Source organism: Gossypium raimondii, chromosome 11 (assembly GCF_025698545.1).
Source record: "Gossypium raimondii isolate GPD5lz chromosome 11, ASM2569854v1, whole genome shotgun sequence".
Classification (NCBI taxonomy): domain Eukaryota; kingdom Viridiplantae; phylum Streptophyta; class Magnoliopsida; order Malvales; family Malvaceae; genus Gossypium; species Gossypium raimondii.
This window is the reverse complement of record NC_068575.1, coordinates 11,250,698-11,266,032: the sequence shown is the minus strand read 5'-3', so window position 1 is coordinate 11,266,032 and position 15,335 is coordinate 11,250,698. Positions and strand designations below refer to the sequence as shown.

The window sequence follows — 15,335 nt, the reverse complement described above, 5'->3', positions numbered from 1 at the left end:
TCACATGAACGAATGTGAGCTTCTTAGAGATCACATCAGTCAATTCATTACTCTTTTAAATGATTTAAAGAACGTTGAGGTTCATATTGATGATGAAGATCAAGCTATGTTATTATTGTGCTCTTTACCCCCTTCATACAAGTCTTTCAGGGAGACCCTATTTTATGGCAGAGACAAACTCTCGTTCGAAGATGTGAAGGGTCATTGTCGAGTTTAAGAAATTTCAAACCTTGTTGCTGTCATATCTGAATGGGTTGATTTATGAAAATTGAACTAGCTCTGATACCACTTGTTAGAGATTGACCCGATTAAGCAAGGAACAAGTAAAAATAGCAGAAGAAATTGAGAAATTGAACACACAAATTTAACATGGAAAAACTCCTCCAAAGTGGATAAAAAATCACGAGAAAAGATAATTTTACTATAATGGGAAAAGAAACGTAGAGTACAAAAAGATGGAGATAAAAACTAAACCCCGAAAACCTGAAAACAAAGAACTCTCAAAACGTAAACACAAAATTCTCTAAATGTGTTATGAATTCTAATATCTAATGTGTGTATTTTCTAAGGTTGTAAAAGAGCCTATTTATAGGCTAAATTCATATGTCAAATAATAATAAAATAATCTAAACTAATCAGTGTTTGATTGAAATAAATAAACACAGTTTAACTAGAAGATTATTTTTCAAATTTAACTGAAATAGGAGCCATACTTAACAAATCTCCACCTTAACTCATATTTTTACGACGCCATCTTTGCCAAAGTTCACCACGAGCCTATCTTGAACTATGCAGGGAATTAACTAGTCGAATCTGTGCGTAGAAACTAGAAGACTTCTAGCCTTCTACTTGTACACTACCAAATCAAAACTAACCGGGTCTGATTTTCACGAACACAGTGACCTAACTTTTCAAAACCTGAATCCAAAAGAGAACCTCTCTTCAACGAATGGTCATACATTTTTCCCTCCTATGACCAAGTTGGCTCCTCTTCAAACGAGTTGACTTCGACTCTGTAACGGACGAAGGACGTCCGATTTCACCAGTCACTGTAGAACTTTCCAGAATATAAAGACTGCCAGTTCTTTTACCTTTTAACAAAACGAGAGCTCCACGAAATACTTTAATGTCACTTGACTCGATGTTGATTCTGCATCCTTTCAAGTCTAAAATACTCAAGGAGATGAGATTCTTTCGTAAATCAGGTACATACCTAACATCTGAGAGTGTCCTAATCATCCCATCGTGTATCCTAACTTTAACAGTACCAATACCAATTACCTTACTAGATGAATCGTTTCCTATGCGCACAACTCCACCTTCAACCGAACTGTATGTGGAGAACCATTCTCTATAATTACGCATGTTTTCACATCTAGGATTTACATATACAACATATATTACTGTCAACGGTGAATTTCTTATTATTGAGCTTATAATATATAATATATAATTTATATTAGATGTTAGAATATTAATTCTATTATATATTTATCTATTCTATTATATATATATATTCTAATATATATTAGTATTAGAATTTATTTATATATTTTGTTAATTTATTTATATATTTTATTTCTAATATATTAGAATATTATATTAATATTATTTATCTATTTCTATTTTACTTATTTCATTTGCATTTAGAATTTGGATTCAAAAAAAGTAAGGAATTAGAAACTTGAAAACACGGATCGGATTAAGCCATACATATGAAAGAATATAGAATAATGATGTATTTGGAGAATCAAATACCATGGTCTAATAAGGAACCTTTCAAATTTGTTGATAATTTTTGAAAGATTTCTTGAAAAGGTTTCATTAACTCCTTATTTATATCGAGTAGACCTTGTTGTTGCGAGAATTCTTAATTCATGAGTTGTAGGAGGGACTTATGTCACCACAAACAGAGACTAAAGCAAGTGTTGGATTCAAAGTGGTGTTAAAGAGTATAAATTGACTTATTATACTCCGAATATGCGATCAAAGATACCGATATCTTGAAGCCTTCCGAGTAACTCCTCAACCGGGGTTTACTTTGAGGAAGCGAGGGTCACAGTAGTGTTGAATCTTCTCTTGGTACATGGACAACCGTGTGGACCGATGGGCTTACCACCTTGATCGTTACAAAGGCGATGCTACCACATTGAGCCGTTCCTAGAGAAGAAGATCAATATATATGTTATGTAGCTTACCCTTTAGACCTTTTGAAGAAGGTTTTGTTACTAACATGTTTACTTCCATTGTGGGTAATGTATTTGGGTTCAAAGCCTGCGTGCTCTCGTGTAGAGGATCTGCGAATCCTATTGCTTATATTAAAACTTTCCAAGGCCCGCCTCATGGCATCCAAAGTTGAAAGAGATAAATTGAACAAGTATGGTCGCCCCTATTGGGATGTACTATTAAACCTAAATTGGGGTTATCCGCTAAGAACTACGGTAGAGCAGTTTATGAATGTCTACGTGGCGGGCTTGATTTTACCAAAGATGGTGAGAATGTGAACTCCCAACCATTTATGCGCTAGAGAGACCGTTTCTTATTTTGTGCCGAAGCAATTTATAAATCACAGGCTGAAACAGGTGAAATCAAAGGGCATTACTTGAATGCTACTGCAGGTACATGTGAAGAAATTATCAAAAGGGTCATGTGTGCTAGAGAATTGGGAGTTCCTATCGTAACGCACGACTACTTAACAGGTGGGTTCACTGCAAATACTAGCTTGGCTCATTATTGCCGAGATAATAGTTTACTTCTTCACATCCATCGCGCAATGCACGCAGTTATTGATAGAGAGAAGAATCATGGTATGCACTTTTGTGTACTAGCTAAAGCTTTACGTATGTTTGGTGGAGATCATATTCACACTGGTACAGTAGTAGGTAAACTTGAAGGAGAAAAAGACATAACTTTGGGCTTTGTTGATTTACTACGTGATGATTTTATTGAAAAAGATCGAAGCCGTGGTATTTATTTCACTCAAGATTGGGTTTCTATGCCAGGTGTTCTGCCCGTAGCTTCGTAGGGTATTCACGTTTGGCATATGCCTGCTTTGACTTAGATCTTTGGAGATGATTTCGTACTACAATTCAGTGGAGGAACTTTAGGACACCCTTGGGGAAATGCACCGGGTGCCGTAGCTAATCGAGTAGATTTAGAAGCATGTGTATAAGCTCATAATGAGGGACGTGACCTTGCCCGCGAGGGTAATGAAATTATCCGCGAGGCTAGCAAATAGAGTCCTGAACTAACTGCTGCTTGTGAAGTATGGAAGGCGATCAAATTTGAATTCGACGCAGTGGATAAATTAGATAAACCAGCTTGATAGATCAAATTTGAATTCGAAGCAATTGATACTTTGTAATCCAGTAACCACATGTAGAAAGAACATCCAAAATCTAGGACCCACTCAGACGTGATCTTGGAGTTATCGCTCGTTGACACTAACAAGAAATCATCACCGCTTTCATCGGCCAAATTAGCACCAGCTACATATTCCTCGTTACTCTCAGTAGCCCTTTTATTTTGTAGTTTATAACAATCTGCTTTGACGTGGCTTAACTTTTTACAATAGCGACACCTTTTGTCTCGTTTCTTTGATGCTATTAAAACAGAAGCTTGTCTATCTGCCTTGCTATCCAAATGAAGCTCATTGTTGAGTTTGTCTCTACTCAACAAATGACCCTTCACATCTTCGGATGAGAGTTTATCTCTGCCATAAATCAGGGTCTCCCTTAAAGACTTGTATGAAGGGGGTAAATAGCACAATAATAGCATGGCTTGATCTTCATCATTAATATGAACCTCAACATTCTTTAAATCATTTAAAAGAGTGATGAATTGATTGATTTGATCTCTAAGAAGCTCACATTCGTTCATGTGAAACGTAAATAGACGTTATTTCAACACTAAACGGTTAGCCAAAGACTTAGTTGCATAAAGAGTTTCTAACTTTTTCCACAAGGCAGATGAGGTCTTCTCCATCAATACCTCCTGCAATACCGTATTCACGAGGCACAACTGGATTACAGACAAATCCTTTTCATCAAGCTTTTCCCATTCTATTTTATTTAGATTCTCAGGCTTTTTCCCGGTAACAACCTTTTTCAAACCAGATTGAACTAGAATTGCCATCATCCGAACTTGCCACAATTGAAATTTGTCTCACCATCAAACTTCTCAATTTCAAACCTTGTTGCTGCAATATCTGAATGGGTTGATTTATGGAAATTGAACAAGATCTGATACCACCTGTTAGAGATTGACCCGATTAAGCAAGAAACAAGTAAAAATAGCAGAAGAAATTAAGAAATTGAACACACAAATTTAACGTGGAAAAACTCCTCCAAAGAGGATAAAAAACCACGGGCAAAGATAATTTTACTATAATGGCAAAAGAAATGAAGAGTACAAAAAGATGGAGATAAAAACTAAACCCCGAAAACAAAGAACCCTCAAAACGTAAACACAAAATTCTCTAAATGTGTTATGAATTCTAATATCTAATGGGTGTATTTACTAAGGTTGTAAAAGAGCCTATTTATAGGTTAAATTCATATGTCAAATAATAATAAAATAATCTAAACTAATCAGTGTTTGATTAAAATAAAGAAACAGAGTTTAATTAGAAGATTATTTTTCAAATTTGACTGAAATAGGAGTTATACTTAACAAAGGATATGAAACATAAAAGTTTGCTCTATCACCACACATTGGACACACGAATCTCCAACACACCAACATATCCCGGTGAATGGAGCTGAGCTCACATTCCCTTATCTCTCCAAAACTGTCTCAGGCCCTAATGCCCCAATAACACAACACAATGGTGAGTACTCAAAAATCCTATGGCATGCCAACTATATCCAACGGTCTCAAAGACACAAGCCCAAACTATCCACAATTATTCACACATTTTTACTTATCATTTTCTACAAACTTTCACTGCATATTCACACAATAAGCACAACATCATCACTGTTATTCGGCATGTATATCATACCCACAATTAACATATTCACAATAGCCACTACAAGCATATATCACATCTTAATACTCAATCCACAACACACAATCACATACTCTGCAAATTAAATGAGGGTATAAGAAAGCTTGCACTCAGAACTTAGAGTAGGGGTTAGGCTACTCCTAAGCTCCCAATTAACACTTTGAATCGTGTCTTCTAGTAGCAATTCCAAACACTCACCGTTTGTGATTTCGCCTAGTCATCGAAAGCCTAAGCCAGTTTTTCTTTTCTTTTTGCCTTGCTCATCGAAGGCTCCCACGGTTCCAAATCTTCATCAAAATTAACCATACAACACATAATTAATCTACAACTATAGATACACTCAAATAATAAAAAACCGTAGCTCTTAGGTTTCTTTCTCTTAGAACTAAAATTTTCGACTTGCAAATTCAAAACTTAAATATCTTAATCTTTACTCAATCTCTTTACCTAAAATTGATTCCAATCATCTAATTATTAACCTAAGAATAATTCCCAACCTTCAAACTAGACAAAACTACATAGATTTATGGTTCCAAGATTTCGATGTACAATGGCAGTTTTCACAAAAACTCAATAAAACCTTAGAATATTTCAACAAAACTTCAAGGAAATTTTAGAAACCTTCTAATCACATCAAAACTAATTAAAAAAACATTTTGAAACATCATTTTCATTCAAAATCCCAAATTTCACCATTAGCGACCCAAATTTCGGCATTTATTCAAAACTTTTGATTTAATGGATAAAAGCTCAAATTGAAAGGCTAGGTATCATCTGAAACTAATAGGAGAACTAAAAATTATCTTCGTTTGGAGAAAAAATGGATGTTCGATTGAAAATCTAATAAACCTAAAAGTTTGAACGATAGTAAAATTAATTGTGTTTTTGGTGTTTCTCTTTGAATTTGGAAGGGTTTTGGTGTTTGAAATTTGAAGGAAATAAAAGTATTAGATTTTGGAAGATCAAAATAGATAAATAGGGTTTTGGATTTGAAGGGACGACAACCTAATAGATGGGAGAAGTAGAACCGTGTAACTAGTGTAAGTAAAGGGGGAAAATAGGGTGTTTTTAAAGTTTCGACATATTTACCTTTTTGTACTCTAAAATTTTCAAAATAGTTCACATTTTAAAATTAAATGTCTTTTCTACAATATTTTCAAAAAATGGTTTAATTCTCTAAAAGCTATAGACGAAGACATTTCCATTATGCTTCTAGTTCTTGAACACATTTTTGAGCTAAAATCCCTGAATTACCCTCGAAACTACTAGGCCCAATTTAGGGGTGTGACATGTCATAATTATAATCATTCTTAAATGTTATGGACCTATCATAATGCATAATCAAATCCTACCCAGACCATCCGCTGCACACCACGAGTTCCCCAGAACTTGTCTACCAAACTCTTATCATTGCGAGCAACACTCGATGTGGTTAAACTACCATAACACATAATACAATTATACTACCATTTAACATAAAACTTGACAACTTATATGCGGACTTAATATGTCATCATTACTCCACGGAACTCCTCCGTCAACCACAATATCCTACCCTATGCACATGCGGTGTCATACAAATTTCGATCAAATGCATGTTTCATTCGTTTTCTTTCAATAGCATAGTTTACATGCCCTCATTATAACATTCACATATTGAGCGTTTAATTTCACCACCAACACGGTGACATTTTATCATGCCATCATTCGTTAACACTTAAGGAAATTTTTCCAGTGCATGTATAGTAGTTTTACATTCAGTACTTTTCATGGCATTTTACCCAACAAAGGTTTTATGCATTCAATACTTATTTTGATATTAATACATACTATACATACAACCAATCATACATTACATAAACAAACCATTCATAATAGTACCAATCATTCAACCATTCAGTCAACCATGCAACATTGCAAACATGCCATTTAGTTAGGGCTCGTAAAGTACCTGATTTGGCCACTTTAAAAAAACATTTAATTAGCAATTTAACTAAGCCCGACCCACAAGCTTAATCAACGTTTATAACTTTCAAAATATTATTAAAACACTCAAATTATCAAGTTACAACCCACACCTTATTTTTGCACTGCCGGAACATTATTTGCGAAGCACACGATTTATCCTTAAAACCTTAAATCAAACCTAAATTAAAATAAATAGGAATTTATTGAGTTAGATCGCTGTCAAAACCAACCTTAAAACATACCCATAAGAATTTAATCGAATTCCACAAAAATTCTCGATCCAAAGCAACTAAGTTACTTACATTGATTTAACGCGAAACGTGCGCGCGAACATCTAAAGGCTTCACTGTTGGTTTGGAGCATTTAAGTCGGCAGCTAACACAATTAAATACTAAAAAATTTGTGGTTATTCAATCAATAAAAACCTTAATCCAATCAATTAACAATTTCCCCAACAATTAAGTTAAAACTACATATTAACCTTCAACCAACTGCACTTACACTTCTCGAATTGTCAATTCCAAGTTGTTGAACGATCAATATTGAATTTTTCTAAGTCACACATGATTAGAGGTTGATTAGGAAGGGTTTACAAGACCAAGATTTTGATGGAAATAGATGGTAAAAATTAAAGAAAATAGCAACCCCTTTTTGTGCCTTTAGGCGTGACGCACCGCCACCAACGGTGGCAAATCGAGGCTAATTTGAAAGCCAATTAAATAACTTTTGAAGGCTATAAAATTTCTCATAAAATCATTAAAAATCACTCCAATTCCAAATCTAGAAAATTGGGTATTTTCTTAAAAGATTCGTCAAGAAAACGACTGAAAAATGACACTTACACTTGATAGAAGGAAGAGATAGCAGTGAAGTTTCTTGGGCAACAATAGAGATCGTTCTTGGGGGTTAAAGATTTAAGATTTAAGGCTGGAAAAATGGTAGCAAGAAAGAGAGGAGAATGGTGCAAGAACTCATTGTATAAGAAATAAAAAATGAATGGTGGATCTTGATGGTTTGGACGGCGGCACACAAGGGAAAATAAAAGAAAATTTGAAGAGAAAAGAGGAGAGGAAGAGGGAGGGGTGGCTAAGGTGAAAAGGAAATGGCTAAAGGCTGAAAAAATAAATAAAATCGATATTTATACCTAGGTTTACTAGCTAGGGGGAGTTCAAAAATAGGGAGAAGGAAAAATTCTAGCAAAATTTTAGCTATTTAGCAAGGGAAGGGATTCAAACTTGGGACCTTAACTAATTTCCATGCTTACTTATTTCATTTTAACCACTAGGCTATTTGCTCATCTTTAAAATAATTTCACAAAACTTTTAAGCTAAATTTTGAGATGTTACAGTGGCACTTTTCATGCTTGTTAGGGTTTTACTGTTGATTGTGATGTGAAGAAGCTACTTGTTTTTACATTGGCTATTGATTTTGGGGGGTTGATTCACTCCAAGTTCTTGAATAACCTGAGCATTTTGCTAAAGGAACTTTTTTTTTGTTGAAAAAGCTATATTTGTAGCTATTACAATTGGTATTGCAAAGCTTTCATATGTTCTTGCAACTCAATATTGTTGAGAATTTGAGTTAGACTTTTTGTGGCTTGACCTTCTGGGGTAAGCTAAGGATGAATTCCTAGTAGTGGTAGTGGTGTGAATGGTCATTGGTTTGGATAAGAATTTTGATATCTAGGTGGTGGATAATTATTTTTTAACAAGATACTATTGATGATAAAATTCTCAAGGATTGTAAGGATCATAAGGTTGCCTATTTTGATTCCCTTGTTGGTATTGACTATTTTGACCAACTTGATATACCTATTAGCAAGTAACCTTGTTGATCTTAAGCTACTTGATGTTGGAAATTTCAATTATATTGGTTTTTTTTCTTGATATTGATTTTCGAGGAAATTCTCACCAAGATGAGCCATGTTTGGTCCACGTTCATCACACCAATTATTGATACAAAAATATAGATTGATGGTTGGAGATGATTCACACAGTTTTGTCGAGAACCATGACTATAATTTTTGGTGGATTAGAGAAGAAGGGAGAGTGTAGAGGTAATTTCGCATAGTAAGAATATGAAAACTGCCTCGGTGTTGCTTTGTTGATGAGAGGTACTTATAAATTCTTCATATGGCTCCTAAGGATTAGGTGTTCTTAAGAAAATAAATTATTGAGTTGTGGTGGAACTTTTACTTGGAGGCTACAGATAGTTTGTCTTCACATATTATCTTTTAGGTTTTTAATGTATCATAACGAAATGCATGTGTAAATTATATGTTCATAACCATGCAAAACAATTTATTTCTTTAGGATGAAGTGTTTTTAATGAGTTATCTCTATGTTTCTCTTTATTAATTAAAGTGATTGACGTGTCGAGAGAGTCTAAATCTAGTAAAAGATTCATAACAAATATCTATAAATATTCACAATTAATCTCCATAAATTATGTTAGACATGAGCTGTAATTTACATTACATTACTTTAGAAAAATCTAAATCTATATCCGTAAAATTTAAATTCCGAAACATAACCTTAGATTGTATTAGAATCATTGGAACTAGAATAAGCTAAGTTTGAGTACGGAGATGGGACCAAAGTGTGTGCTAACACCAACAGACAAAGTCATGTCGAAATGAAATGGTAGTAATGTAATAAAAAACCATTTTCGTTTTTTGGTTTAATGCATTGCATTGCATTGCATTGCAAGGGGACCTTTCTCTTTCCTACGGTTGAATTTTCCAGCTCTGCTCTGTCTCTCTCAATTATCTGTATCAGCCATCACGTGACCCTCTCTCTCTCTCTGTCACTGTCTCAATTCTCTCTTACAGACAGACAAGGAAAGGTAGCAAGCAACAACCCAAAAAGGCAAACCCTTTTTTTATGAATAATTTTTTTCCCTACTGAAAACAGAAAGAGAAAATAGCTTTCAAAGTGCTGAGAACCTCACACACCCTTCACTGTCTTCTCTTTCTGCCTTTTGTTTTTCTCTCCTTGTGTTATTTGTAACTAGGGGAAAAACAAAACAATAATATTAATAGTGAGATGCAAGAAAGAAAGTGAAGAAACATCGAAAATAGCAAAAGGGTATCTCTCTATTTGTCTCTCTTTCTCTCTCTCTCTCTACCTCTTTCTTTACAATTTTTTTTTTTTTTGCAGTGATTCTCTTCTTTCAGCTCAGTGTGTTTTGCATACAAAAAGAGAAAAAGAGTGAGACAAATATATATTAAAACTTTTATATATTTTTTAAAATATTTGGAGAGTCTGTGTTTGGATATAAAGAAAGAAAATGCAGCAGCACCTGATGCAGATGCATCCCATGATGGCAGCTTATTATCCCAACAACGTCACTACTGATCATATTCAACAGGTCCTCCCTTCCCTTTCCTTCCCTTCTTTCTTTCTTCCTTTTTCTTTTATCTGTTTCTTGATCACTATGTATGTGATACAGTATTTTTATTTTCTTAATAATCATTCATTCCTTTGATTAGTGTAAGGTGTTATTGGAAGCTGTATTCTTCATTTTATTGCTTGTAAAAGCTATTAGCTTTTCTACTTTAGCTTTAATAACTGTTGGTAAGTGGTTTCAACTTTTAATCGTTTATATATTTGGCTTTCATGCTGCCAATGAGAACATTTTTAATGGCAATTAGTAGGTTATCATGTATAGTTTTTAATGTTTTTCCTTTCTGAAATTTGTGTATGGGTTTGGGTATTTTTTATTTTTGAGATTTACTACTTAACGGGTTTAGTTTTGGGGACATATTTTCCTGTTAATAGCTAGGTTTCATCCTATATTATGCTGTTTCTGGTTGTAGATGTTCTTATTCCAGTTTCTAATGTATTGGTATGTTATCAATTAACCCTAGAACAAACTTTGCTTTTTGGATGCATACTTATCAACAATGTATAGCACAATAAGAAGATTTCATTTGTTGTAATTTCCTTTTATCTTTGCTATCATTAGTCAAGTATAAGATGCTAAGTTACAATCCTAGACCATCAGGTATAAGTTACTCATAAAACAAGTTTAAATGATTAGTTAGTGTCTAGTAACCAGAGACACTACTAAAGAAGTGAGGAGATTATTGTCCTCGAGGCTGCCAGGCTGGTGGCTTACGGAACTGCAATGGTAAGTCGGAGAAGTCTGGCGGACAAAACCATCTGTGTGTGTCCGTAACCGAGCAAAATATAGTGAGGATTTCTTCTATAATGAATCTCTAAGCACAGAGTAATTGGAGTTTCTTAGGAGAATATAGGTGTTGGTAATTGCAAATGGGAACTCTTGTTTGATATTAACAAACTTGCTCGGATTCGGAGTGTTATGCATGGAAGAACTATGCATTCTTTTTGTTACCTCACTTTTCTTGGGCCCATGCCTTTAGTTCTTAATGCTTTTCTGGTAGTGGTCCTCCATTAGTTCAATTTGACACTTGACCTTTTGATATGTCCTTTGCTTGTTTATGTGGTCCTGTCTTGATAATCGTTTACTGGTGGTCCTTTCGATATGTTTTCATGTCATCTTAATGTGTTTCCTTGATACGGGACACCATTTATAACCTATATCTGTCTTTCTGAAACTAGCACTGCATCCTACTAGTTGTTTCGGTGAAGCTGTCAGAAGGAATCTTGTTAATATACAAAAATATGTGTTCTTAATTTCTTGTATGTATGGTCATTTGGAATCAGGCTTTCGGATTAAGGTAAATCGTATGATACTTAGATTTGGTTACCTTTTCGGGATAACCTTTGGGTTGTTTTACTCAATTTTTATTGGATTCGCAGTTACCATTATTGAAGATCTTAGTACTCTCTCACTCCTCTTTCCTCCCCCTAATTATTATGCTGGTGATGCTTTGAGTTACTTAGACTGGTTATGAATCAAAATGGTTTTCGGGTTGCTTTTGGTCCCAAAGGAACTTCCACTAAGATTCTAAAGCTGTATTTACTGCATGTTCTTTCCTATTTATTGTTAAATCTTTCTTAATTTGTTCAATGGCTTCATTTTGATGCATGCAGTATCTCGATGAGAACAAGTCATTGATCTTAAAGATTGTTGAGAGCCAGAATTCTGGGAAATTGAGTGAATGTGCGGAGTAAGTGCTAATTTTTAGTCTCTAATATCAAACAAATTTGGCTTTTCGGTTCGTTTTTGTTTCCTTAACTTGCAATATCTGATACTCAATGTCGTGTTATAGCTTATACTGCTAAGTTCCTGAATTTCTTCTCTTCTTGCAAGAGGTTCCCCAAATAAGTGTTATTCGATAATTATGAAGGCCAGCTAAAGTATCTATTAATATCAAAACATGGTATATAAGTCGAAGTGTCATTTACCACGAAAATGATCATAGATCTTAATCTTTGGCTCATGCTTACTGCTGGATCACTATTCTGCACGTGTTTATCTAGTTTACAAATTAGGTTTTCTTTTTATTTCTCTCCGTATGGTTATTAAGTTAATTGTTACTCCATTTGAGGGTTTGCCAAAACTTAACATCCATTTATTTTCCGATGAGATTTTCATATTTGGCTGATAAAAAACATTTGTTGACATCTGGGAACCTACAGTCTGACTGTGATGGATCATGGATATGGCTTTGGACAATGAAACATATTGAAAATTCTCTTCCTAAAACTAACAGTGCCAAGTAAATCTCAGATCACGAAATTCCCATGGCGTCAGATACCATTCATTCAAATGGATTAGGATGTCGATAATGGAAATATCAACTGTCTAGGGAAACCTTCTTGTTTATGCTAATTTCTTTCCATTCTTACATCTTTGCATTGGACTGAAACTACTTATGAAGTAACTGGGGCTGCGTATTCACTGGGAAAGTTAAGTAAGTATGGTGTTGAATCTACCTGAATTTGCTAAGATACCAACAGAAGTCCAAGAATATGGCTATTGTAATAAAAACGAGTGATTATAAATCATTGTATATTAAGGTTCTGCATGATCCTAAGAATCAGTGCATATCTTTAAGCCAACCATAAATTATAAAGATATTTGAGATTGAGGTCTTAGAAGGATCATTGACTAGCTTCGACTGTTGCAGGAACCAAGCAAGGCTGCAGCGAAACCTCATGTACCTGGCTGCCATTGCGGATTCTCAACCCCAACCACCCACCATGCATGCACAGGTACCTATCTCATTTCTAGATTCATCTGTCGCTTTCCCTCTTTTTTCCCTTTTTATTGGATTTAGGAGACTGTTACATTTTAAGTTTAGAATCTCTATCATAAGCTCCCTTTGGGTCAATCAGCACCGGAAACCGTGAATTAAATTATACTATGGCCATTCAGGCCAACGATATTTTCAATCAGATTGAGAAAACCAATATTTTTAAACACCTTTTGCATTAAAATTTCACTGAAACTCTCCTTCAAGTTGTAGATTTTCCTACTTATCTTTGTGAATTGCTTGTAGTTTCCATCTGGTGGTATCATGCAGCCAGGAGCTGGGCACTACATGCAGCACCAACAAGCTCAACAGATGACACAGCAGTCGCTTATGGCTGCTCGGTCCTCAATGTTGTATTCTCAGCAACCATTTTCCGCACTGCAACAACAACAGCAGCAAGCTTTGCACAGTCAGCTTGGCATGAGCTCTGGCGGAAGCACAGGCCTTCATATGCTGCAAACTGAATCTAGCACTGCAGGTGGCAGTGGAGCACTTGGGGCTGGAGGGTTTCCTGATTTTGGACGTGGTTCTTCTGGAGAAGGCATCCATGGTGGCAGGTCAATGGCAGGTGGAAGCAAGCAAGATATCGGGAGTGCCGGCTCAGCTGAAGGTCGTGGAGGAAGCTCTGGTGGTCAGGGTGTTGATGGGGGTGAAACCCTTTACTTAAAAGCAGCCGATGACGGGAACTGAAAGGTAACACCAGTTGGTCCTACGGATCTGTTTTATCATTGAAAAACGGATGGAATGGGAGGAAATTTTCTTGCTCAAGGAACTTGTTCCTTATGCCAAAAAAAAAAAAAAAAAAAAAAGAAGCTAGGAAATGGGCTTTAGACCTTAAACCATTTGGTTTTATGGTTTTCAAGTGTGAGACACTGCATCTTATGGTAATCTAACATGTAAATTTGTAGGGTCTCATGTTTCAGCATTCCTTAATTTTGTGTTTTATTTAATGTGGTTATGGTTCACTTTTATTATGACTCTGTTTCAACCATGTTTCAGTGGATGAATTTTGTATGGTCATTTACAGAGGTTGCATATGAAAAATTGAGTATCTTTGCTTTCCCTTTACACCCATCTCTTTGATTTTAATTATTATTTGCGCATTTATGTAAGCAGATTGAGGTAATGCACTAACATCACTGACAAATTTATTGGTAAAAAATCTTAAATAAAATTATTTTTTTATCAAAATATTGTTAATTGGTTTTTGTTAAATTTAACTCTGTTTTATCACTAAGATTATAATTTTAAATTAAACTGAAATTCATTGAATTTTAACTATAGTTTAAATATCGGAAATGAGTATAGGGATTGGAACATAATTAAACCATTTAAAAGATACAGCTTTTTAATTTTTAGAAAATTTATTGCATGCATAAACTCAGAACGAATACATGAGATAATTTGAGGAATACGAAGACCAATCGTTATCGTAATTATATCCTTCCATATTCATGGTACCATTCTCTGTAAATCACCATAAATTCAGATGAGATTTAAGCAAAGGTCATTTGGTTAAGAGCAAACAATCAAAAGACTTGGTTTAGTAGCCACGAATTTGGGGCGAAAACAAAGGGTTAAAAAAAAAAAAACCGAACTTAACGGTATTGTTGAACAATGTCAGACTCTGAATAACCCATCATTCACTTCCATACAACACCAATAACTCACCACTCTTTTCTCTGTCTCTCTAATTTCCCCAGAAGTTAATTACATTTGCATTCCATTGCATTGCACTTTCTTTTTCAACAAACTGAGGCTCTTTAATCTTTCTTATTTCTTGCTTTTAATTATTATACATGTTTTGGAGCTTCATTTCTTGCAATCAATTAAGTTCTTTGGCAACTTGGGTTGTTACCCTTTTCTTATCTTAACCTTGATTGATATTAGATTAAGAGGCGAAAAGTTTTGGTTACAAGTGGTTTAAGCATGATTCGATTTTTTGAGTTCGATCGATGGTCTGCTTTAAGGAAGAAAGTAACTACAGGTCGCCAGGCTTCGGATTGAGAACTTAACGATGGTAATCTGAAGTTTAGACACTACTCGATTTTATTTATTTAATTCTTTGTGCGCACATATGCTGAGTTTCGAACTTTAGACTCACTGAATGTTAGTATTAAAGGTGACTGCATGGCTAGTTCATGTGTTATTAGGCGCTGTCTGTTGTAAAAGTTA

At 34.8% G+C, this 15,335-nt stretch overlaps 1 protein-coding gene and 1 pseudogene across 3 annotated transcripts; both read left to right on the top strand.

Moving 5' to 3' along the window:
• Nucleotides 1–3,350, top strand: part of LOC128034740 (ribulose bisphosphate carboxylase large chain-like) — a 36,518-nt pseudogene extending 33,168 nt beyond the window's left edge.
• Nucleotides 3,351–9,886: 6,536 nt separating this feature from the next.
• On the top strand, nt 9,887–14,228 carry LOC105804665 (GRF1-interacting factor 1). 3 transcript variants are annotated; one of them, XM_052623086.1, is made up of 5 exons: nt 9,887–10,062; nt 10,135–10,345; nt 11,995–12,071; nt 13,035–13,119; nt 13,407–14,228. In XM_052623086.1, the coding sequence occupies exons 2-5, from the start codon at nt 10,265–10,267 to the stop codon at nt 13,848–13,850; spliced, it is 687 nt and encodes a 228-aa protein (XP_052479046.1). In that variant the 5' UTR covers nt 9,887–10,062; nt 10,135–10,264; the 3' UTR covers nt 13,851–14,228. The 3 variants fall into 3 exon arrangements, with proteins under 3 accessions (XP_052479046.1, XP_052479048.1, XP_052479047.1); XM_052623088.1 differs by lacking the exons at nt 9,887–10,062; nt 10,135–10,345 and adding an exon at nt 10,421–10,551; XM_052623087.1 differs by lacking the exons at nt 9,887–10,062; nt 10,135–10,345 and adding an exon at nt 10,651–11,678.
• Nucleotides 14,229–15,335: the final 1,107 nt, after the last annotated feature.

Coding starts and splice junctions, on each gene's coding strand:
- LOC105804665 (XM_052623086.1), top strand. CDS start 10,265: ATGCAGCAGCACCTGATGCAGATGCATCCCATGATGGCAGCTTATTAT. Junction 12,072..13,034: donor AAATTGAGTGAATGTGCGGA/GTAAGTGCTAAT, acceptor CGACTGTTGCAG/GAACCAAGCAAGGCTGCAGC. Junction 13,120..13,406: donor CACCCACCATGCATGCACAG/GTACCTATCTCA, acceptor AATTGCTTGTAG/TTTCCATCTGGTGGTATCAT.